Source organism: Pongo pygmaeus, chromosome 16 (genome assembly GCF_028885625.2).
Source record: "Pongo pygmaeus isolate AG05252 chromosome 16, NHGRI_mPonPyg2-v2.0_pri, whole genome shotgun sequence".
Classification (NCBI taxonomy): domain Eukaryota; kingdom Metazoa; phylum Chordata; class Mammalia; order Primates; family Hominidae; genus Pongo; species Pongo pygmaeus.
Genome location: NC_072389.2, coordinates 72,643,279 through 72,667,891, shown reverse-complemented (window position 1 = coordinate 72,667,891; position 24,613 = coordinate 72,643,279). Strand labels below are relative to the sequence as shown.

Here is a 24,613-nt window from a genome sequence, read left to right as displayed (position 1 = left end):
CCGCCGGGCCCACCTCACCTGCAGAAGGCAGCTCTTCCTCAATCTAGGAGATTCCACACTCCGGTTCCCATGTTCCTCATCCGCCACTTCTCAGTCCTGCCTGGGTCCTCTGCCTGGACTGCCCATCCCCCTTCTCTGCAGGGACTCGATCTTTAAGGCCCAGCTCACATGGCTGTGAAACACTCCCTCACTGCCTCAATGCAGAATTAGCCTTGTGTCCCAGAAACTGTGTACCTGAGTCTCCTGTGCTAGAGGATGAGGTCTCTGTGAGCCCACACCAGCTGTGTCCCAGCACCCAGGGTACTAATTCCAACCTATATATCTGCGGACTAAAATACCAAACCAAGCTGCACAGAGACCCCCATGCCCTTTTAGCTTACGACCAGCATACTGCAACCAGGAACAGTGGCAAAGTCTAAAAACCGGGCCCTCAGGAGTGTGAAGACAGAGCTGGCAGCTGACTTCCTGTCATTATGTCGCCTGCCTGTGATTTCACAAGTGTGGGGAAGACCCTGCTTGTGATTTCACAAGTGTCGGGAAGACCGGAGCCATAAGCTGCGTTGTAAAAGAGCCTTGGGCAGCAGCATGAAGATACCTGGAACTGGGTTGGGCCTCTGCCCTGGGCCACTGTCCACCCTCAGGGCCGGTGGTCTTCGGGCTGCCCTGCCTCCACACCTGTGCTCACACATGAGCACAGGGGCTCATGAAGCAGAGGGGAAGCCGGGCCTGTCAGCGCGGTGTCTCACCCAGAATCCTAACCCTGACTCACTGGGCAACTTGCACCCGATTCACACCCTCCCAGCAGAGGTGCAACTAGGCCAGTGCAAAGTGGCACCCTCGGGGAGGGTCCTCCCTTTGGAAGAAATAACCTAAGAATTCTCAACTCTCAGGCAAGCTGCCTGAGGAAGGGGCAGTAGGGAGGGAGAACTATGTCAACAGGAGATGCTGCCTTGGGTCCAAGCTCAAGAAACATCCCATCATCCTAGTCTACACAATCTAGAGGGCAATTCACAGCAAACGACCACCTTTCAGTCTGAAGCACTGCATCCGGCATCAGCCACCTCCAAGCTGCCCTGTCCCCCTCACTCCAAGCTGCCCCATCCCCGTCTCTCTCTCCTGCCAATGGCACTCTAGAAGCCATCACCTCCTTTAACTCCAGCTCAACTGCTCCCCCAGGGCTCTCCCTCGTACATTATTTTCCTCAGTCATGGCTCCACCCTAATTGTCTCACTTTAAAGCAGGGAACAACTTACTCACCGGGCAGAAGCCAGCTCACTACCTTTTTCCTCTCTCCACCTGCCTCCTCCTTCCCCTCCACTTACCCCAATCCTTCCGTCTTAAATGCCTAGGAAATTCCCGGTGACTCACCCAGCATGCTGTGTAGTAACAGGAACATCACCTGCTCATATCCCCTGCCCTGCAAACAACGGTCCCAGGTGCCAGGGTCTCCGAGAGCCTGCCTGGGGCAGGATGCTGAGCCAGGTCTCAACCAGGAGTCCCTGCCCCTTACCAGAAGTGGCTTTGCTGGGGCAAGGAGGCTCAACCTTCCCCAGACCCGAGCCCTGGGGCTAACACCTGGAGTGGGGAGGAAATGAAACGAGAAACCAGATGTCCTCTGCTTTATTTCTTTTTGTACAGTAATTTCATAATAATCCCTTTAAAAGAAATAATCAGATGTCCTGAGATGTCCCCATTTTTTCCTAGGGAGAGCTCCCTGTGTGCCTGCCTCCATCCTAGGGTTTGGGACGCACCGACTGTGAGTCAGTGCAAAGGCTGCGCTGCTGGATGCCTCCACCTCCCCACCTGTTACTTGCCCTTCAGTGCACTGCTGACTGACTGCGGCCCCTCCCCTCCCACACACTGCTCCCTAAAAGCTCCCCTTTGAACCCCTGATGCCAAATCCAAGGCCTCTTCTTAAATCTCATTTTGTATCTCTGCAGGGCCCACTTGTAGCCACTGTCTTTCAGGGCTTCCCTCCCCTCTGAGCTGCTGTGACCCCATCATCCCTCTGACCTCAGCCTTCCCCAAGGAACCCCCCCGCCCGAGTGCGTCTCTGGCTGTCTTTCCATCTTGAGCTGGGTCGGCCCCTCCACTAAATCCATCCACTGGCATGACTTCAGCCAAACTTCATCGGTGTTTCCACAGTCAGATCTATGGATGGTCAGTGGGGCGGTAAGATAGAAGTACAGGAACAGTGATCAGTGCACGGGAGGAACGCTGGGTCAGACAGGCCTCCTTCTGCAGGCTCCTCAGAGCGTGGCCATGTGAGTCCCTCCTCAGTGGGGGCTGCAGGAGGGGCCACAATACAGGCTTTCCACACTCATTCAACCACCAAACCCCTTCTCTCAGGCCCCGCCATGGGAAAGGCTGCCACATGTGTTCATGGTTTCCAAATCTGCGCCTCCAGCGCCAGCCGCTTTCCTGACTTTCCAACTGCTTCCTGCACATAGTTAAGCACAGGCAACCAACCACCATCTTTCACCCCCAACCCATTCCACTTCCTGGGTGTCCAGCCTCGATAGGGGCATCACCATCATCCCACTTAACGCTGGTCAACAAACCCTGCTCATTCAGGCCCATGATTCCCTCTCAAATGCATTCTCCCAGCTCTGCTACCATTTCTCGAAAGCATTTATCTCAGCCTCCTCCAGAGGAAGAGCTGTCTAAGTGGGTTTTTGTTTTGTTTTGTTTTGCCTCCAGTAATTTCCCCTAGAATTTAGATTCCACACAGTGGCCAGGTTAATCTTTATGAAGCTGTCATCAGAAAACCTCCCCACTCAAAACCCACGAACAACTTTATTCTACAGGCAAGAGGGCGCTAAGCAGCCACTCAGGGGTCTTTTCCAAGTGCCCCACCTGCCATTTCATCCTCCTCTTCCCGCCTTGTCCCTCTTGAGACAACAACCAACCACCATGACAGCTGTCCTCAGACCACATCCTGCCCTTGGACCTGCAATGTCCTTCCATCCTTCTCTGTCTCACAGGGTCCCATCTGTCCTTCAAGGGCCCGCTCACATATGGCACAACCTCTCCCATGTCTCCCCACTCCATCCACACTTTCCTCCTTGGCATATACACTATTCCTCCCTCTTCTGGGCTTGCTCCCTGGGCACCTGGCACAATGCATTACAGGTGGACATGGACACCTCCAGCTGCCCCCCCGCCCCCAGGCTGCAAATGCCTAGTGCTCTCCCAGCTCTGGCCCCCAGCATCAGTACATAGTGGGAACTCAGCCAATGTTGACTGAGCGCATGAATACAGAGGAGACGCCTGGCCAGCCTGGAATCCCATCACTCCATCCCTTGAACCCTCAGAGTACTTCATCTGCACCTACTTCTTGTTTTAGAATCATTTTTGGTCGTGCCTTATTGATCCCAACAAGGCCGTAGCCCCTTGATGGCTAGGTCTGTGGTCCCTCTTCCAATCCCCCACCTGAACGGCATGCAGACAACAAGTGTCTGGGAATGAGAGAGATAGGAAGAGGCAGACAAGCAGGCAGGGCTTCCCCCCGGGAGCCACAGGCTAGCATTAGTCTCTAACGTAAAAGTCAGCAAATGCCTTGCCTGAGCCTTGTTCCTCCAAGTGAGGAAGGTGGAGACAGCTGGTCTAAACGGCCCAGCAAGGCAGTGTTATGCCACAATGGGAGTGCACGCTCTGGAGTGAGAGGGCCTGAGTTCAAAGCCAGCTTCTCCATTCACTAGCTGTGAATCTGGGACAAGTGAGTTCACCACTGTGTTCCCCGGTTTCCTCACCTGTAAAATGAAAAATCACAACGCTTCTGCCTTATAAAGTTATAAGGATCGGGTTAACATGCAGGAAGCACTCTGAATAACAGTAAACAGCAAACTCTCAAGAAATGTTTCCCATCATCATCACCATCTCACCCCCTTCCAGCTATGACACTGGGAGTCCAGGTGACCTTCTGGATAGGGATGAAGTCAATGGTTTGAATGGGTGAAGGGGAGCACAGGGGAAGCCAGGCCTGTCAGCGCGGTGTCTTACCCAGAATCCTAACCCTGACTCACTGGGCGACTCGCCCCCAATTCACATCTTCCCAGCAGAGGTACAACTAGGCCAGTGCAAAGTGGCACTCATTCTCTGCTGGCCAGGCTCGGGGAGGGTCCTCCCTTTGGAAGAAATAACCTAAGTATTCTCAACTTTCAGGCAAGCTGCCCGAGGAAGGGGCAGTAGGGAGGGAGAATTATGTCAACAGAGGACACTGCCTTGGGTCAGAGCTCAAGAAACATCCCATCATCCTCATCCTAGTCTACACAATCTAGAGGGCAGTTCACAGCAAATGACCACCTTTCAGTCTGGAGCACCGAGTCCGGCATCAGCCACCTCCAAGCTGCCCTGGGACCGCTATGGTTTCAACGGCAAGTGTCTGCTTGGAAGGCTGTTGACTAAAAGTGCTACCTTGGCCCCAGTAGGGTTTTCAAATGCCACAGAAAATAAATCTAAAGCAGCCAATCTCAAGAGCTGAAAGCCCGGAGTCAAGTTCACCATCATGGCCTTTAATTTCTCAAGTGTTAACTTCGCTTCTAGCCTTCAGTTTGTTTTTAATAACTCAGTCCTTTCATATCAGGAATCTGACCTTCCCTCTGCAAAGCCCGGCACTCACGGTGATATTATTTTACAAAAATGTTAAAACAGATCCCCCAAAGTCACATCCCACACTGCCCAGGTCAGCCTGTTCTAAAGGGTTTCAGGCATCTCCTAATATTCCAAATGATGAGTTTCCTCATCTGACGCTGTCAGTCAAGGTCTGGAAGCAAATGGGCACAAAAACCAGTCCAATCCACTTTGATTCGCCAAGAAATATTAACTATTTCTTTTCCTGAGCCACAAATTAAGCCTCAGCAATAAAGTCCCAAACAAAATCCAACTTACATTTTCTAAAACTACCAGACCAGAATATAAAAAACTCTCCTCAATAAAAACTAAATGGATATTTCATTTGTTTTAAGCCCTTTGGCAGGTTCCATGCCAAAGCCTATCCCAAGCTGGAGAACTGAAGGACCCTACCACTGGGTTAGAAAAGTGAGTCTTGGAAAAACTGATCCAGCAGTCTAACCATGGAGGGATGTTGCGGAAACAATGGACCCTCCACTCCAAAACATCATGAGATAACGCACAACGATAAACAAGACACCTAAATACGGAAACGTGTTTACAAAATAACATAAGGAGAAAAGAGAATGAAAACACCAGATATGCACTATGATGTCAGTGGCAAGGCACACAGATATATATGCCTGATGCACAAACATCAGGACTGTGATCACTCATCGACAGTTATGTTAGGGTGGTGGGATTATGGGCACTTTGACTTTATTTTCAAATTCCTTATATGTTGCTGTTTTAAGAAAAATTACACAATTATAAGATGAAACACTCAAGTAAATATATCTGAAACAGGTCTATAAATGTCAGGGGGCTGGAGTCTGCACGGCTGTCCGTGGCTTTGCACCAAACCGCACACGTATGCTTAGCTGACCACAGACCCTCGTTCTCCTGGGCGTAAGGTTTGGGGGAATTTTCATTCACTCACGTCTACCCGCCCCACAAGGGAAATACAAACCCGGCATACGGTTGCCTTTCCTGCCACCACTGTTCTCAGGTTTCCCCGTTCTGTGGTGACCTCAACATCACCGTAACCAGAAACCTGATGGGCTGAGCTGGGCTGATGGTAGGGGTCGGGAGAGAGCCTTACCTTCAGGGCCCCCTCCCCACACTGGCGACTCGCCAGGGCTGCAGCTAGAGGGGGTTCCAGTTGTGTGCACGAGGAGATACTCACCCAAGTTATTATGTGCTGGGGACATCGGATTCGGGGATAGGTTTGGAGAACCTGCGAGGTGAGACACAGTTGTGAGACTTCACAAAAGATTCTTGGCCTGGAGAGCCAAATTACTAAACACTTACATATCAAGGTGGGGTAGCCCAACACAGCAGAAAGAAAACCCTGGGCTGAGGGGTCCCAGGAGAAGGCCTACCCCATACCCTTGCCTCTACTTTCCCTCCCTGGGCCCCAATTTCTTGTCTGGAATGAATGGATTGAGTGGATGATCTCAGAGGTCTCTTATGATTATGATCTCAGAGGTCTCAGATGGTTTTATGATCCTAACCAAGACTCCCAGCTCAGGGCTGCTAAGTTCTCAACTAGAAGAGGTGGCACCTTTTTTCTTTAGCCTACACCACCTGCCCTATTAACTATGCCCTCAGGAAAATGAGAGGAGCAGGGAAGCCCTTCTCCCAAGCTGCAAAGACCCAGGAAGCAGGAGGCCAGCCCTCCCACACAGGCGGGGCTTGAGGCCTCCCCAGCATCACCAGCCACCGACCTTGGTCAGAGGCTGCAGCAGCTCAGGTGCTGGAAAGATCAATTTCAGGAAGCTCACAAACCTGCCTCAGAAACCCTGCAACTCAGCAACCAGACAAATACTTTATGCAAAAGATGATGATGCACATGGGAAAAAGTCTAAATCTACCCAATTCTTACTCTATTATGTTCTCTACACCTCTCACATCCAGAAAAAAAGAACTCACATGGTATCAGCCTTCAAAAATAAACAGTGGACACTTTTCCAGAGCAGCATCCTGCTCGTCCCCTCTCCTCTGTTCCTCTATCAGGAAGACTGCAGAGGCCGGGCACAATGGCTCACATCTGTAATCCCAGCACTTTGAGAGGCTGAGACTGGGGGATCACTTGAGCCCAGGAGTTTGAGACCAGCCTGGGCAATATAGGGAGACCCCGTCTCTACAGAAAAAAAAAAAAAAATTAGCCATAAGTGGTGAAGGCTGAGGCTGGACAATTACTTGAGCCTAGGAGATCGAGGCTGCAGCGAGCTGTGTTTGCACCACTGCACACCAGCCTGGGCAGCAGTGAGACTGTTTCAAAAAATAAAAATAAAAAAGGAGACTATTTATTTATTAACCACCCTATGGGGTCTAATTCCACCCCATGAAATCTATCAGTCCTGAGACTGGGTCCAGCATCTGGCCTCAAGTGAATGCTGCCTTGCGCTGTTTGTGGGAATCTCTTCTTTTGCCCCAACTCAGCTGTAACCTCCTTGAGGGCAAGGGAAGAACCACGGATTTCTCCTTCTCCCCTGTAACCCCAAATGCAAAGGGGGATGTGGAATATTCACTGAGAACTGAGTTACAGAATCAGTCACAGGGTCTAGACAACCCCACGAATCAGCTATGTGAGTTTGGCTAAGCTGTTTAACTTCTATGAGCCTTAATTCTTTCCTCAGGTATAAAATGAGGATAATATCATCTACTGTGTGACATGTAAAAATTAGATTAGACTGTGCATATAAAAATGCTTACACCATGACTGCTACAAGGTAGGCACTCGATAAATGCTTGTCCCCTGTTTTGTGGTGGCCTGAACCACAAAGACCTAGGAAGTCCAACGGGCCTTCTCGCAAGTCTAAAAGGGCGCATATGTAGGTGAAGGGACATGGGGAACAACAAGGTGACCCTCTGGCCCTGAGACACTACCACACCCCGGGGGGCAGGGAAGCCAAGCCCGTGAGCAACTGGACTATCCAAGCAGGCAACTCTGAAGAAGAGAGACTAAAACAGGAGAGCCCCTCCCCGCCCACCACCCACACACTGGCTGGGGTCCGCAAGTCTAGTCTGTCTCTAAATAAATCACTCATGTTCACAACAGGACCCTGCAGGCACACTTAATGAGAAGAAAGGAAGAAGAGAGAGGGGACAGAGTAAAGGGAGGCACAAGGAGGAAGAGGAGGGAGAAGAAACAAGAGCTGACAGGGTGAAATCTGGGCTGCTCTTTCCAATATCCAGCCCCTCTGGTCTGTGTTTGTTTGTAACAATAATCATTGTGCAAATATGGAGAGCAGCAGAAAGGGAAGAGGGAGCGCAGAGTGGGAAGAAACACAGCAGCTGGAGACACGCTGCTCCGCTGGCCTGCTTCCCACGCCTGCATTGAATAGCTGCAAGCTTGCAGCGGTCACTTGGCATCGGATACAGGAAGGTCTTCGATGCATTCCAGCTGGTTCGCGCTGCTAGTCACTCCGCCGGGTGGGTGTGTTTCACCGGGTGTGCTCAACCCAAAAGTGCCACGATGTCCAGGCTGGATTTCAGCAACTACAACGTACATGCGAGTCTCTTTCGGTCTCTCAGGAATTGCACAACCTCAGCCGGGTGCGGTGTAATCCCAGCACTTTGGGAGGCCGAAGCGGGCAGATCACCTGAGGTCAGGAGTTTGAGACCAGCGTAGCCAACATGGCGAAACCCTGTCTCTACTAAAAATACACGAATGAGCTGGGCATGGTGCTGCATTGCCTGTAATCCCAGCTACCTGGGAGGCTGAGGCAGGATAATAGCTTGAACCCAGGAGGCAGAGGTTGCAGTGAGCTGAGATCGCGCTACTACACGCCAGCCTGGGCAACAGGGAGACTCCGTCTGGGAAAGGTGGGGGAAGGAATTGCACAATCTCTTCTGGGCTGTGTGCGAGGGCAGGTGGCTCCGCTGTGTCTAGCGGCTCTGTGTGTACGAGGCATGCCCACCACCATCGGAATGGAACATCTGCGTGGCTCCCTCTCCCCTTCTCCCCCCCTCTCCCAACCACACACAACTCAGTACACATTCTATGTGGCAGCTGGGGTTCAATTCAAGAAGCTGCTGGTCTGGAGCCAATTTGGTCCTATAACAAATGATATGGGAAACATCTGGAGATGTAGCAGGAGAGAACTAAACCCTGCCCCTCACGGCAGGAGCACACACATCACATGCGGTTGTCACACAAAAATACTGGCTTCAGGGGTCTCCACTGGTCATCAGAAGAGGCATTAGTTCCATTCAGCCTCTCCTTGCCTCCCATGTGACTGCTTGAGGTGATCAAGGCCACTCTCCACCCTGCTGCTGGTGACATCTCACTAAGGCACAGGCCCTGCTTACAGCCTGCAGTGGTTCCCATCAGCCTTGACTAAATGCCAAGTGGTCTGACTAGCTTGAAGGTCCACCACACTCGGACCCCTGTGTGGCGGGCCCTCCCATCTTCTCCCCACTGGAAAGAGTGTATCCTCCAGCCACGCTGAGCTCCCTGGGCTGGACACTCTCTGGACTCCAGACACACTGAGCTCTTACTGTCCCCAGAATGCACCAGGCTGTCCTGCCCAACCCCCATGACTCTGCCTGGCACACCCCTTGCCCACTCGGACAGCTTGGCTAACACCTACACATCACCAAGACTCAACCTGGGGAAAAATGTGGACTGCAAGGTGCTGCTCCTCCCCAGACCGGGTGAAGTGGCCCTGCTGTGTGCCTGGTGCCATGCGGCATCTTCCATCAGGGCATACACGAGATGGCCCAGTGACTGCTGGCTGTCCCGTCAATCTCCCCCATCATCCGTGAGCAGCTCGGACCCTCTTCTATGCCCTGCCCCTTGCACATCGCGGTTGCTCTACAAATACTGGAGAGAGAGAGACAGAAGGGAGGGAGGGAGGGGGCGAAGAGGAAGGGATGGAAGGGATGAACCCACCAGCTGCTAATCAGTTAAGAATAAGAGCATGCCCCTGCATGACTGACCTGCGTCCATGCTGTGGTTCATCTGGTGGTCACTGGTTTCTCCATCTTCACTCAGGTAGCCAGGGGGTGGGGTCTCTGGGAATCAGAAGGAAGGTGGTCCGTTAAAAGGCCTTCACAGCTTGGCTCTGAGACACCTTTTGCAAACACACCACACATGTACACCATGATGCTAGCGTCCGTGGCTGCAGGAGCTCCAGGTCTCGCAGTAGAGGTTCCAGCTCTTGGTTCTGTTGTCCTTGCCCCTGTCCACCTCTGACTCCCACTTGGATCATAACTGCCTTTGCTCACGCAGGACCGGATCAACTCCCAAGTCTGAAATGTGTACTCCTAGAGCCTCTGCCAGGCTAACTTATCCTGGTCCTTCAAGGTGAGGGTTAAGCCACACCCCCTCCAGGGAGGCGTCCGGACTTGCCTCCGCCTCACCCCTTTCTGTCCTCTGAAGATCTGCAGGCTCAGACCCACCCTTTGGTCCCTACTATCTTCTCCTGTGCAGACCGGGTGTTATTATTTGTTGTCTCTAGGGGATGTGTCCTCGCTCAGCAGTTAGGTTGCAAGTTCAATGATGGCAAAGACAGTGTGATCTATTTCTCTGAAACCTCCCCCAGACCCTGACTGAAGCCCTCCAAGATTTGCTCTTTGAACAGGGAGTAGTTGACTTACCCCCGGGACGCCAGGGCTACCCGCAAAGGATCTGAGAAGGTTGGACAGTGGGTCTCTCCTTAACACTCTGACCCAAGCACACAGGTCTGTAGCCAACCTCAGCCCAGTAAACTAACCCAGGATGAACGTCACATCCAAATTAGAATGCTCTAAGAGGAACGCAGCAGGATTACTGCCCCAGCAAGCAGAAGTGACTAGCCCAAGTGCTGCCAAGCACAGCTTTCCTGGAGTCTGAAAGTGCTGGTGATTCACACATTATTTGCATGTAAATGAGGGGCTTCTAAAAACATTTGCAGTCTTTGACAGCAAAGCCCATTTCTCCCTGCAGAGCAAAAACTCAAAGTCACTTCAATTCCCACCCAGGTTGGAGCCCCTCACCGAGGCCTGATGCCCAGGCCAATTTACAGAGCCAGCTCTCTGCACTTGCTGCCTGGCCCTCAGGCTCACTCCCCGCCTCTGCAGACCCCCATTGGGACTGAACACCAGTCCGCACCTCAAGGGCGGTGAGAGAAACAGTGTTGCTATTTCCGCTTCCAAAATAAATGACTGCACTAAGGCCGGGCGGAAGGGTCACTCTGCTCCTCTATGCCAAGAAAAGCATCACTAGTGAGGGGGGAGCTGAGGTCATGGGTCCTCTCCCAACAGGGATGCGGTTCTGAGTCAGGGGCCCTCAGGCCAGAGCTGTGCGCAAAGAGGGGGTGAGCGGGGGACGGCCAGGGGGCAGAGATTGGGGCCACAGGACTGATGTCGGGGCTGTCCGCTGCCCCCGCCTCCCAGGCCAGCCTGTGCCGCCCACGTGCCTACCTGGAATATTGCTCTGGGGCTCGATGCCTGCGGGGAAGTTAGTGTTTTCGGGGATGGAATGGCTGTAGTCGTCCAGTGGGGGGAACTCGGCCGGGATCTCTGTGTGGCGTGGCACCAACACAGGAGGTAGAACTGTCCGGGGGAGACAAAGCAGAGGTGGCTCAGTGTCGATGCCAGACCAGCACCAAAGTCCCCGCACCCCCAAGTGCACCGCAGACCCTCGGGGGGATGGGGGGCGGGGGAGAGGTGATGACCCCCGGCACCTGCTGTCCCCACAGGCAGGCCAGGCAGCATACCTGGTGTCTCTACTCTCTGGTAGTGGTAGGGATTCACGCAGACCTCGTCCTTCTTCATATTGAAGGCGAACTCACACAGCTCCATGGCCCGCAGCTCGTGGTGGCTGTGCAGGTCCGGCCATCGCCACAGGCGGCAGTAGATGACATGAGGGAGCCCCTTCCGATGGGACACCTGCAACCGGCCATCCAGGGACCTGCCAGGATGGGGAGGGGCAGAAAGAGAGGGAAATGTGGATTGCGCTTGCTTTCTGCAGAGTCTGGCCTCCTACTTTCAGACACTTGGAAAGCTCTCCCACCCCTCACTTCTCCCAGATCCAGAGGTCCAGGAGATCAGAGCACTGCTAGCTGAGAGTGCTGGGAGGGATCTCAGGAGAAGACAACAAAGGCCCCCTGTGAGGACCCCCAGCTGGCAGAGCAGGCCACACCCACCAGTCCCCATTGGGTTCCCCAACTTTGTACTGCTCTTCAGGGAGCGGCATTCCACGGGAAGGGCCCGCACTTCAGTCACTTCAGTTGTGCTTGGAAAAGGTCCAGGAGCCACTCAACGGCTTCCTACTCAGCCCAGAGGTGTGGAGAGGGGACAGGGCTGGGGAGGACAATCAGAGTTCTTTAGGCACAGATATGAGGACTGCAGTGATCCAAAGAAGAGTGACAAAGTACACAGGCTATCTCCCCTCATTCACTCAGGTCTTCCCTTGCACATTAGAAAGTCAGGGGGAAAAAAGAAAACTTGCCTTTCCTCCTTTCTCTTTTTTTTTGAGATGGAGTCTCGCTCTGTTGCCCAGGCTGGAGTGTAGTGGCGCCTTCTCGGCTCACTGCAAGCTCCACCTCCCGGGTTCACGCCATTCTCCCGCCTCAGCCTCCTGAGTAGCTGGGACCACAGGCACCCGTCACTACGCCCAGCTAATTTTTTGTATTTTTAGTAGAGACATGGTTTCACTGTGTTAGCCAGGATGGTCTCGATCTCCCAACCTCATGATTCGCCCACCTCAGCCTCCCAAAGTGCTGGGATTTCAGGCGTGAACCACCATGCCCGGCCCCTCCTTTCTCTCTTTTTTAGTTATTTGTGGTAAGCAGAGAGGGAAAGAGGGAAATTAAAGGGATTTTTTTTTTTTTTAAACTTTTGATACAGGGTCTTGCTCTGTCACTCAGGCTGGAGTGCAGTGACATGATCTCGGCTCACTGCAACCTCCGGCTCCCGGGCTCAAGTGATCCTCCCAGCTCAGCCTCCCAAGTAGCTGGGACTGCAGGCGCACACTACTGTGCCTACCTACAATTGGCCAGTGCCATGACCCTGTGTGAACCATGTCTTCTATGGTGATTTGGCCAAGCAGCTATGACCCGGTGCCCTTACCTCTCAAGCCAGGCCAAAGTGTGGTCCCTGACCAGCAGCAGAGGTTCAGGGAAGTTTGTTAAAAATGTACATTCTCAGCGCCTACCCCAACCTACTAAATCAGAATCTTTCCCTTTGTGAAATCCCCAGGTGATCTAGATGACGAGAGTCTGGGTGGCTTACGGGAATGGACGACTGGGGAGCTCGGGGCAGCAAAAGCATCGTCAGCTACGGCAAGGCTGGGAGGCAGAAGGCTTCCGGAGGGACGTAAAACTTCAGATAGTGTCTGGTATTAGACAGGTGAGGATGTGCCACTAAAATGGAGTCCCTTATTTAACACATATTTAATGAGCACCTATTATATGTGGCACTAAGGATACAGTGGTAAGGAAAGAGACTCCACCATGAGAAAAGGCCAGCAAAGTGGTCCCTGTCTGCATGGACCCTCCACTCCACTGGGCAAGACTGACATTAATCAAATAATCACCAAAACCACTTTGGGAGGCCAAGGCCGGTGGATCGCTTGAGGCCAGGAGCTCAAAACCAGCCTGGCCAACATGGTGAAACCCTGTCTCTACTAAAAGTACAAAAATCAGCCAGGCATCGTGGCGGATGCCTGTAATCCCAGCTACTCAGGAGGCTGAGGCAGGAGAATCACTTGAACCTGGGAGGCAGTGAGCCAAGATCGTGCCACTGCACTCCAGCCTGGGAGACAGAGCAAGACTCTGTTTCAAATAATAATCATCATCATCACAGAAACCTACAATTACACACAATGAAAGTGTCCTGAAGGAAAATAACAGGGAACCCCAAGAGTGTATGACCATGGCACCCCACTTTGCTGAAGGACTAGACAGGGCATCTCAGAGGAGGTGATGGTTGACCTGAAGGCCTAAAGGGTAAGTAAGAACTAACCAGGCAAAGGGGTGTGGGAGAAGGGCAGTACAAGGAGAGGGAAGGGCACACACAAACGCCCTGAGGAAAGTGGAAAACATGGTGAGGTCGGAAGAACAGAATGAAGGCCAGAGGGACTGGAGAAGGGATCGTGAGAGAGAGCTGGCTTGAGACGAGGCTGGGGAGGCAGGCAGGGCTACTCTGCAGGGCCCTGAAGGCCATAATAAAGGCTTCTCCTGTTTTCTAAAAGCAGTATGTAGCCTCTGAGATGTGTAAGTGGGCTGTGCATATGTGTGAAAGAGACAGGCCCTGTGGAACTCTGGCTACATGTGACCAACAGATTGCGGGTAGCAGGGATAGAAGTGGGGAGCAGATGAGATGGATGCTCATGAGTCACAGGTACCCTATTAAGAGGCAGGACTGCTTTTTCTTCAAGGAGGCCCATCCTAGGACTCACACAGCTCCGTGGCTGCCAGTCAGTGCCATAATTTTTCTAATAGCTGGGCAGGGCTGGCAGTGAGACATTTGCAAGCTTTCCCTCTGTGCCTTCTTATGACCGAGGGCACCCATTTGCCTGAATACAGAGAATTCATGGGCACTCTGTGAAGGAGGGGCTGGCCAGATGCCACCAACAGCACCAACCAAAGAGACAAACAGAGGGATCCAATCACACTCTCCAAGCCACTGGCCTGGGAAGGGGAAAGGACAGACAAAGGTCATAGCTGGGCTTGGTCACAGGAACTGACCCGGAGCTGCTGACTAAGGGCATCTTGAAGGATGTAATTACCTTCCTCCCGTGGGGCCCCAGAACAAGGAAGCCCTACAGCTGAAAAACAGTAATTACCAGGCAGATCGAGAAGACAGCCTGGGACTCCTCCCTGAGGTATAAAAGGAGGACTGGCGGATGTGGAGTCATAAGACCTGGGGTCAAGGAGGGTTCTACTCTCCTAGCTAGGAGACACTGGGCAGCTCATGAGCTTCCTAGGACACTCAGTTGTCTCATCTATAAAATGGGGTATTCTGCCCCCCAACCTCATGAAGCTTGGTTTCCATTTGAAAGTGCTACATAAACACCCACAAATTAGCATTATTATTCTATATCACAGCAGATATTCCCCAAACCCAGCCCTGGATAAGTAGGGTTAGCTGGGGGTTGAACAGGAGTAAAAGGGAGAGTGGGAAGTGGTGAGTGGGAACAGAGAATTATTCAGCTGTTCTCCTTCTCCTGCAAAGCCACTGGGTGCTCCCAGGTTAGGTAAGTGGCCACATTTGCTCTTCAGTGTTTGACAAAAGTCCCAAAAAAGGGCCAGCTGGACATCATTAGCCTCCTCTGCAAGAGAAGGCCTTGGAGAAAAGCTCAGGCCAGCAGTGGGGGAGAATGGTGCTGTGGAAGTAAGCTCCATCTAGGTGATAGAAGAGGGTGGCCCTCTTCCCTTAAAAGTAATATTAATCATACATGAATCACTTGGATATTAATTAAACTTTTAAAAGCAAGGGAGCTACAGTAATCAAGGCAGTATGGTAATGGCACAAGGACTGACAAACGGATCAATGGAACCTAACAGAGTCCAGAAATAGTTACATATATATGGACAACTGGCTTCAACAAAGGTCCAAAGACGATTTAGTGGAGCAAGGACAGTCTTCAACAAATGGTGATGTAACAACTGGATATGTAAAAAAGATAATCTTCAAACTACACATTGTACCCTATACAAAAACAAACTAAAGTGAAACTTAAACTCTAAAACTTCTAAGAAAACAAGAGAAAATCTTTGTGACTTTTTGGGATAGACAATGATTTCTCAGATACTACACCAAAAAGCACTTAATAAAAAAAAAAAAAAATCAGACTGCATCAAGATTTAAGCTTCTGGTCTTTGAAAGACACTGTTAAAGGAATAAAAAGGCAAGCACTAACTAAAAGAAAATATTTGCAAAGCGTATATCTGATAATAGACCTGTTTCTAGAACTCTGAAAACTCAATATTAACAATTCAATCTTTTTTTTTTTTTTTGAGATGGAATCTCGCTCTGTCACCCAGGCTGGAGTGCAGTGGCATGATCTCGGCTTATACTGCAAGCTCCGCCTCCTAGGGTCACACTATTTTCCTGCCTCAGCCTCCCGAGTAGCTGGGACTACAGGCACCCGGCACCGCGCCCAGCTAATTTTTCGTAGTTTTAGTAGAGACAGGGTTTCACTGTGTTAACCAGGATGGTCTCGAACTCCTGACCTCGTGATCCGCCTGCCTCGGCCTCCCAAAGTGCTGGGATTACAGGCATGAGCCACTGCATCCGGCCAACAATTCAATCTTTTAAAAAAGAGATACATGATTTGAACAGACACTACCCAGAAAGATATGAAGACAACAAGCATATGAAAAGATGTTTGACAACGTTGGTCATTAGAGAAGCACAAATTAAAACTACAACGAGATAGGACACATACTTATTAGAATGGCTAAAATTAAAAAGCCTGATTATGCCATGTGTTGGCAAGGCTGTGGAGCAACTGGAACGCCCTTCCACTGCTGGTGCAAATGTAAAATGGTACAACTATTTTGGAAAACAGCTTGGAAGTTCCTTTCTAAAATATTTTATTTTGGGGGATACACAGTAGCTATACATATTTATAGGGTACTTGCGATATTTTGATACAAGCATACAATGTGTAATGATCAAATCTGGGTAATTGGGATATTCATCCCTGAAACATTTGGAAGTTTCTTAAAAAGCTAAAAAACCATAAGCCTACCATATGATCCACCATTCCACTTCAAAGTATTTACCCAAGAGAAACAAAAGCCTTTGTCCAAAGACTTGTGCATGAATGTAATAGCCCCAAATTTAAAACTACTCCACGTGTATTAACAGATGAATGAGCTATAACATATCCATACAAAGAAATACAACTCAGTAATAAAAAAGGATCAACTACTGATACACGCATCACTATGAATGAATCTAAATTAATGATGCTGTGTGAAAGAAGCCAGGCATGATTCTGTTCATGTAAAATTATAAGGTAATTTAAACTAAAGTAAAAGGCACACTAATCTTAATCTAGTGACAGAAAGCAGGGATCAGTCATTGCCTGGGGACAGAGGGAGTTACAGGGAGGGAGTAGGGATTGGAGGGAGCAATTACCAAGGTGCACTTGGAAAGTTTTTTGGGGGTAAAGGTTATGTATATTCTCTTACTGCTATGGTGGTTTCACAGGTATATACATATATCATCATTTGTCATACTGCACACTTTAAATATGTGAGGCTTATTATTTCTAAATTATACCACCATTCCAAAAAAAGGCAATGGACTTAATAAGTCTGAGTTTAAATAATGGTTCAGTACTTGCTAACCGTACAAAGTTGAAAAAAATCACTTAGTGTCTTGGTCTTAATATTTTTCATCTGAAACACTGGCTGGACATGGTGGCTCACACTTGTAATCCCAGCATTTTGAGAAGCCAAGGCAGGTGGATCACTTGATCCCAGGAATTCGAGAGCAGCCTGGCCAACATGGTGAAACCCCATCTCTACAAAAAATAGAAAAATTAGCTGGGCATGGTGACCCATGCCTATAGTCCCAGCTACTCAGGAGGCTAAGATGGGAGGATTGCTTGAACCCAGGAGGTTGAGGCTGCAGTGAGCTGTGATTGCACCACAGCACTCCAGCCTGGGTGACAGGGTGAGAACCTGTCTCAAAAAAAAAAAAAAAAAAAATTCTTTTCCCCCAGAGGGATTAAAAAAAATTTTTAAATGAAATATTAATAAGAACACTCAATATTAACATTAACAATCCAATTTTTTTTTTTTAAAAAGAGATATATGATTTGAACAGATACTACCCAGAAAGATATTCCAGAAAGTGGCAGGAATCTATTGTCAGTATTGTCATGTAAGTATTACTGCCTCTTTACTATGATAGTGCCCGGCAAAGTAAGGAACACGGTAGGTCCTCAACAACACATCTCTTTCCCTGCTTCGGCCATCTGGGTGCACAGTCAGGAGGGTCACAGTGAGTCCTCATGTCTGTCTGGCGCTTTGTGTTTTCACAAGGCTTCTGTATTCCTTATCTCAGATCATTCTCACCACAACGCCGTATGGATAATAAGGCACATCTTACGATGGTCCCACCTCACTGTACACCCATACCTTGAAGAGGCAAAGTGCATGTCGCAGGATCACACAGCAGGCTGTATCAGGGCCATGCCAAGTGGCCAGCACTCCTGGCTGCCAGGCTGAGTTCTGATAGCAAGGAGACAGGCACCTCTCACTCTCCAGCTTGTGAGCACACGACCACCAGTCTGGCTTGGCAGTATTTTCTAAAAGTCATCTGGACCATACCCCTGCTTCTCTGGGCCATGCAATTCCCAAACTCACGACAGGGAAGACATCTCATTCACTTCTTATGCATCAGCAACAACTCCTCTTGGTTCGGAGTCTGGGCTGCCCAGAGTCCTGGCATTGTTCTTTCTTTCTCCCTCTGCCCCACTCAAAATATATAGCAATCCTTACCAAAGTAATAAGAGTGAATTGGGAGTTTCAGCTGCTGGATTTAATATAGCTGATGTGTCCAGAACACACTCTCCCAAGCCTTATAGGGCACTGGGCCCATTAAGTAAATCCAATAAATAAGTCTTAATTCGGAGCTGATGTTACCATAAATATGCTTGGTTGCAGAAAATGGTCTATTTATGACCCACTCTTATCCCTGGCCCAGCCCTTCCTCCCAGCCCAAGACCAGCTGCTGGCATTAGGAGTACAGTCTCAGGAACCTGCCGTTGGGCCTCCTCCCCATTTATGACTGAGATCTCTCCCACACCCACCGGCTTCCTGATGAGAGACCCCCAGAGGTCTTTCTCTAGCAACTCCCTCAAGTTCCTCTCACAGAAGGTTTTAATCCTTAATATATTCTTCCCTAGCAGAACAATTTCCTGTGGCAGGAAATTAGGTTTCCTCCCATTGGCTTCAAGCGGGACCCGTAAAGTGTCCCAAAATGGTGGTGAGAGCCACAGCCAAGGATATGGCCATGCCAGAGCCCAAAGCCGATGGTGAAGGTGAAGCCTGCCAGACTGCACCCCAAGGAGAGAGGGTGGGGCTGGGGCCCACCTCATGCCAAGTGCTACTCACGTCTGCACTTCCACCGATCAGCCACTTGTGGGACAACACAGAGGCTGGGGAGAAGGTGAGGAGCACAGCACATAAGTTCCAGAAACATGCCAAGATCTATTCAGCATGAACTACGCGCCAGGCACACGACTGCTATGTGAGCACGCAGAAACGGCAACACCCCCAGGACCCTCGCCCAGCTCAGAGAACTCAGGAGGCTTGCCCAAGGTCATATAACTTGTAAATGGCAGAGCCAGGATTCAAACCCAGACCAGGGCTGATACATGGGAGATAGGGGCAGGTAGGATGAACAACGCTTTTTCTGTCATCCCATGCTGCATCACCATTATTAAAAGTGACCATTCATCAATCACTGCATAGTTACTGAACACCTACCATATCCCAAGCACTGTGCCAGTTAACTGGGCCATAGAAGTGAACAAAGAGTAAATTTGTTAACATTATCATATTTCAGTTGAAACCTATTTTATTTAATACACACACATGCTCTTAATACTGAACTTTCTAGTCACTTTCAGACAAACTTTTTCAACTTGCCCATTGAGTAGTAATAGTAACAACAGAGGTGGAAATGACTGCTGCTATGTGCCAAATACTGTGTTGGCCACTTGATGACTGTGACAGAGTGAATTAGTCACCCCTCTCTGCAGCCACACTTTTTGCTCTGTGGCTCTGCCACTCCTCCTACCATGAGTGGCATGTATTTTCTTGTCTCTTGAGTTTGGGGTAGACTATTGACTTGCATTGGCCAGTGGAATGTGAGAAGAAGGGACAGACTGCCATTGTATGTCTCTACCTGTCCTCTTGTACCTCTGCCATCATCATGGGACCTCCCTCTCCCACCCGCCCACCCCCAGGCAGCTACTGCCCCATAGGCTGGGCCCAGAAATGAAAACATGTGGAGCAGACCTAAGCCAAATCTGCAGCAAGGAACCAAGCCCAGGTAAGCCACAGAAGCATGAGTGAGCACAAACAATGGATTTAAGCTGCTGGGTTTTTAGAGTTCTTTGTTACACAACACTAGCTGACTGATGCATTGACTCCACCACCAGTTTTCCCAATTAACTTGCAAGTATCATTATCTCCATAGATGAATTGAGAAACAGAGCACCTGAGAGGTTACCCAACTTTCCTAACTTTTCCCAGAGTTAATATAAAGTGAAGCTAGGCTGCATGACTCAGATTCTTTTCCCTAATTCTAAATGGGGCATAGCCCTATGCCCAGATCTTGAAGCTGGATAAGACTTAACCATTTCAGAAGGACAACCTACCTAGAGGCCTTGGAGTCAATTTGCATAAAATGTGAACTTACCCCCAAATACTCATCTAATATTCATTTTTTAAAGTAGCCCCAAGTAGCACATTAATAACTCAAAAACCAAACCTCTGGCATACATTTCACCTCAATTTACTCTGTATCTTTACATTTCCCATCTGCTATATTTAATGGACAAAAAGGAGCTGTTTTAGATCTTGGGGTTGCCAACGAATGCCCTGAACCCACACTGGTACATACACACGTTCCCAGAACATACATGCTGCAGCAGATATGCCCATCTGCCCTCAGAGTTTCATATCCTCCCCATCTCTTTCCCTTTGAACAGCAATCAAGCTACCCTACTATCCCTGTGTTCACTCACCTGCAATTATTATTATTATTTTTTTTGAGATGGAGTTTCACTCTTGTCACCCGAGCTGGAGTGCAATGGCACGATCTTGGCTCACTGCAACCTCTGACACCTGGGTTCAAGCGGTTCTCCTGCCTCAGCCTCCTGAGTAGCTGGGATTATAGGTGTGCACCACCACGCCCGGCTGAATTTTTGTATTTCTAGTAGAGATGGGGTTTCACCATGTTGGCCAAGCTGGTCTTGAACTCCTGACCTGTTATCAACCCAACTCAGCCTCCCAAAGTGCTGGGATTACAGGCGTGCGCCACCGCGACTGGCCCAAAAATCTTTACTTAAATTTTGCATTCTACGTGGGTTTTCTTTTTCTTTTTTTCTGGTTCAAAATAAAAGCAAGACTTGAGTGACTTCAAGTTTGGGTGAAGTGCTCATTCCATCAGACCTTCTGGGAAGGCAGAAAAGAATTCTGCTCGTGGCTTGAAAGTCTCCTTGCATCAGTTCCAGTTGGCCTTTGAACTATAAGCTCACCCTGAGAGCTCTCTTTCTGCTCCTCTTTAATACGCAAGTATTAGAACATGCTTTTATTTCTTCCATGCAATGGACCACCCCAGGATAACTGCTTAATAAAGGAACAAATAAGAAAGCCCTGAAAACACCGTCTGCCAAGAGGGATGTTTGATTTGGGGGTTCACTTACTCCCTTTGGTACACACAGTCAAATCCAAAGCATCCTTTGTTCTGGGCAGAAGTTCTTCGGGGAGTTATGGGCCCAGTCCCCTAGGTGTATGTGATAAACCACAGAGGCCCAATGTTCAGAAAACAAAATGTCCTGGTGAGGCGACACTGGCTAACTCTATGTCTGCCTGAAAACTCACTTTGGAGAACTGTGACAGCTGACCCTTGAGGAACCTTGAGGGCATCTGGTCCAATCCCTTCATTTTGGGGTTGAGGAAACAGACTCCGATGCATCAAGATCCTTGTTCAAGGTCACTCAGCAAATTACTGTAGTGTGAGAAGGAGGCCTCACGACTGCCTCTTTCCTTGCAACCAAGCTGGTATTGCCAACCTTCTTCCAATGACGTTTGTAAAACACATGCGCATCTGCTTTCCTGCTTTGGTAGGTTAAGAACAGCAAGACAATTTTTTCTTTGTTGTATTGAATCTTAAGTTGCCTGAAGGTCTTTAAGATGACAAGTGTTTTTTATGTTTTTAAAAAAAGGGACTGAGCAGTTGTTGACTCTGGTTGAAAGACATACAATTTGATTATATTACGATTAGTAGTATAAAAAATTAGCCTGTAATTGCAATTTTCTGAAGCTTGGAATCAAAGAGTTACAAATAAAAGGAACTCGGGATGTACACTGAATATACTATACCCTGGCATTTTCTAAGATTTTTAAAACTGTTGTTGTTTATTTAAACTCCATTTCCAACATTAGCCTGTTCATTTGGTGCCACAAAGAAATCTAGTGAGGTCAAGTACGTGGTTGGCCAGGTTCTAGATAATTGAGGTCTCACTGCAAGTTCTACCACAGTGACCACGTGCTCTGCCTGTAGCTGAGTTTCCTGAGTGTTCTCAACAAGTTCTGTAAGTGTGCTAAGCATGTTTTTGAATGTTCCAGTTTAGATTGGCCATGAAGAGCTGAAAACAGGATTTCACAACCCTTGATACCAGTCACTAAAACATTTCCACCAAGAACAACTCAATTTTCATCTGAACTTATAAATGGACAATATCTAGTGCTTCGGGCATGAATGCTGCCAGTCTGGGGGGAAACCAAATAAAATGCCAGGCTGCAGCCTCCTATGCCATCCTCCAGACCAGCAGCTGGCCTCTTCTTCACTTCTCCCCATTATATTTAGTCCTCTCTTTCCCTCTGCTAGTTCTCCAGAGCAGCCGGCTCAGGTCCATGACAAGTGCCCCAGGCAGATGGGGCAGCCTGGGAAGGAGCCACAAAGGTTGCAGAAGGCTCCTGGGCAGACCCTTGGAGGAGGAAGCCAGGAAACACCTTGCCTTATCCTTGGGAGGGCTGGACTCCACTGGAAACATACAAGGATCGCCTAGACCTTGGGCCATCCCACCTCCCAAGGGCCAAGGGTGGGCACAGAATGTGTACTTTCTAGAAAAGAAGAAGGTTGGTTACTGGAGAAAGTTCAGCTTGATGATAATTATCTGTAAAGCACACAGACACCCAGAACTTTTCAACATCGGCCTATGGATTTGGCAAGGCCCAGAGTTTCTCAAGGTTGGCATTACTGATGTTTTGGGCTAATCTTTGTTGGGGGATGGGGGGCTGTCCTGGGTAGAGACATGTATAGAATGCTTAACAGCATGTCTGGCTTCCTCACACTGGATGCCGGTAGCACGCCCACCTGCAGCTGTGACAAATGAAAAAAACCACCTCTAAACATTGCCAAATGTCCCCTGGGGGGCAAATCTGCTCTCTTCCCTCCCCTTGAGATCCCCCTAGGCTAAGGAAATGCTCTGAGATGAGCAAGATGTGGGAAAATAGAAGGAATTCCCCCCGCCCGCCCCCCCAAGACAGAGTTTCGCTCTTGTTGCCCAGGCTGGAGTACAGTGGCGTGATCTTGGCTCACTGCAACCTCCAGTTCAGGTGATTCTCCTGCCTCAGCCTCCTGCGTAGCTGGCATTACAGGCATACACCACCACGCCTGGTTAATTTTTGCATTTTAAGTAGAGACGGGGTTTCACCATACTGGCCAGGCTGGTCTCAAACGCCTGACCTCAGGTGATCCACCTGCCCCAGCCTCCCAAAGTGCTTGGATTACAGGCGTGAGCCACTGCGCCTGGCCAAACAGAAGCAATTTACACCTCAGAGCAAGCGTTTACCCAGCACTTCTCACTCAGTAACTCATTGGATAAAGGGATCCTGCAGGCTGAGTATCTCATCACTCCCATTTTACAGATGAAAAATTTTTGATGCTGAGTGACTTGACCAAAGTCACCCAGCAAGGAACACTGCCTGGGCTTGAACCTAGATGTTACACTCCAAACTCAGTTCTCTGTGACTACAAAGCACACTGGGTTTAAATCAGCAGAGATTCTATTTTGGCTCTGGTGAGAGCCCCTCCCTTCCCCCATGCAAAGACGATGGTTAAATATTGAAGGAGGAGGAGGAGGAGAGTGTTTAGGACTTTTCTATTTAATAGCTTTGGTCTTCACAAACTTTTTTCTCCAAGCACCAAGTTGATGGGGATTGCTTTTTCTTGAGTGTCAGCAGGATCATAGAACTTTCAAGTCACAAATAAAAGATGCTACAAAGATCTGGATTGGTCTGTGACTACTAGAAGAAAGGGAAATGTTGCCAGGCTTCACAGAATCTTCTGGGTGGCCGTTTCACTCTGCTGAAAATTAGGCCTGACAATGGTTTATGTTTTTTTAAGAGATCACTCATGGACCCATTCAGCATACTCACAGCCCTTGGCAACGTTCTGATGGGCTTAAGGCAACAGTGGACTTCACCTCAGCTTTCATTAAAATCCCTCACCCCCAAAGCTGACCTCCAACAATACAGGAAGCTTGAAATGGAGTCAGTCACAAAGCCAGGTGTGTTTAGACCCATCTTCTCATTCTGGGTGATCTGGGCCTCTCGCTTGGCAGCGGGCCTGTTCATGTAGCCAACACTTAGAGTCTCTCTGTTTCCAAACTACTTTGGGGAATCAAATTAATTTGCATTGTCAGTTTGAGGGAGAAGAAAATAAAATGTCCATAGGACAGAAAGGATTCCTTCATTCTATGACAACATGATGCTCCATTTGGTGGAAACAAAAATGAGTATTTAGGTAAAAACATTTATCAGCCCCAAAACTCTAACTTTGTAAAAACAGAATAGAAGATACTAGAGGCTGAAAAGGGTAGAGGGCATAGAGGGATGGAGAGAAATTTGTTAAAGGTCTCAAAATTACAGCTAAAGAGGAAAAATCAGTTCTAGTGTCCTATACCACTGTAGGATGATTATACTTAACAATAACATATAGTTTCAAATATCTAGCAATCATATATTACAATATTATTACATAGTTTACAATTATTATATAATATACGATTGTTACTATGTATAATCATATATTACATAGTTTCAAATAGGATATTGAATGCTTATATAGTAACATACATAGTAACATTCATATATTACATAGTTTCAAATAAAAGGATATTGAATGCTTCCAACACAAAGAAATGATAAATGCTTGACACAATGGAGACGCTAATTAACCTGATGTGATCACCATAATGACATTAATAAGTATCAAAACATCACTACGTATCCCATGAATATGGACAATTATT

At 48.9% G+C, this 24,613-nt stretch overlaps 1 protein-coding gene across 2 annotated transcripts in view; it reads right to left on the bottom strand.

Moving 5' to 3' along the window:
* SMAD3 (SMAD family member 3) overlaps window positions 1-24,613 on the bottom strand; it is a 125,756-nt gene that overhangs the window by 15,029 nt on the left and 86,114 nt on the right. For both annotated transcript variants that reach the window (XM_054451125.2, XM_054451126.2), the window contains exons 2-5: window positions 11,319-11,512; window positions 11,023-11,154; window positions 9,559-9,633; window positions 5,798-5,848 (exon numbers count right to left, since the gene is read on the bottom strand). In XM_054451125.2, coding sequence (XP_054307100.1) covers window positions 5,798-5,848; window positions 9,559-9,633; window positions 11,023-11,154; window positions 11,319-11,512 — 452 coding nt within the window. The remainder of the gene's footprint in view (window positions 1-5,797; window positions 5,849-9,558; window positions 9,634-11,022; window positions 11,155-11,318; window positions 11,513-24,613) is intronic.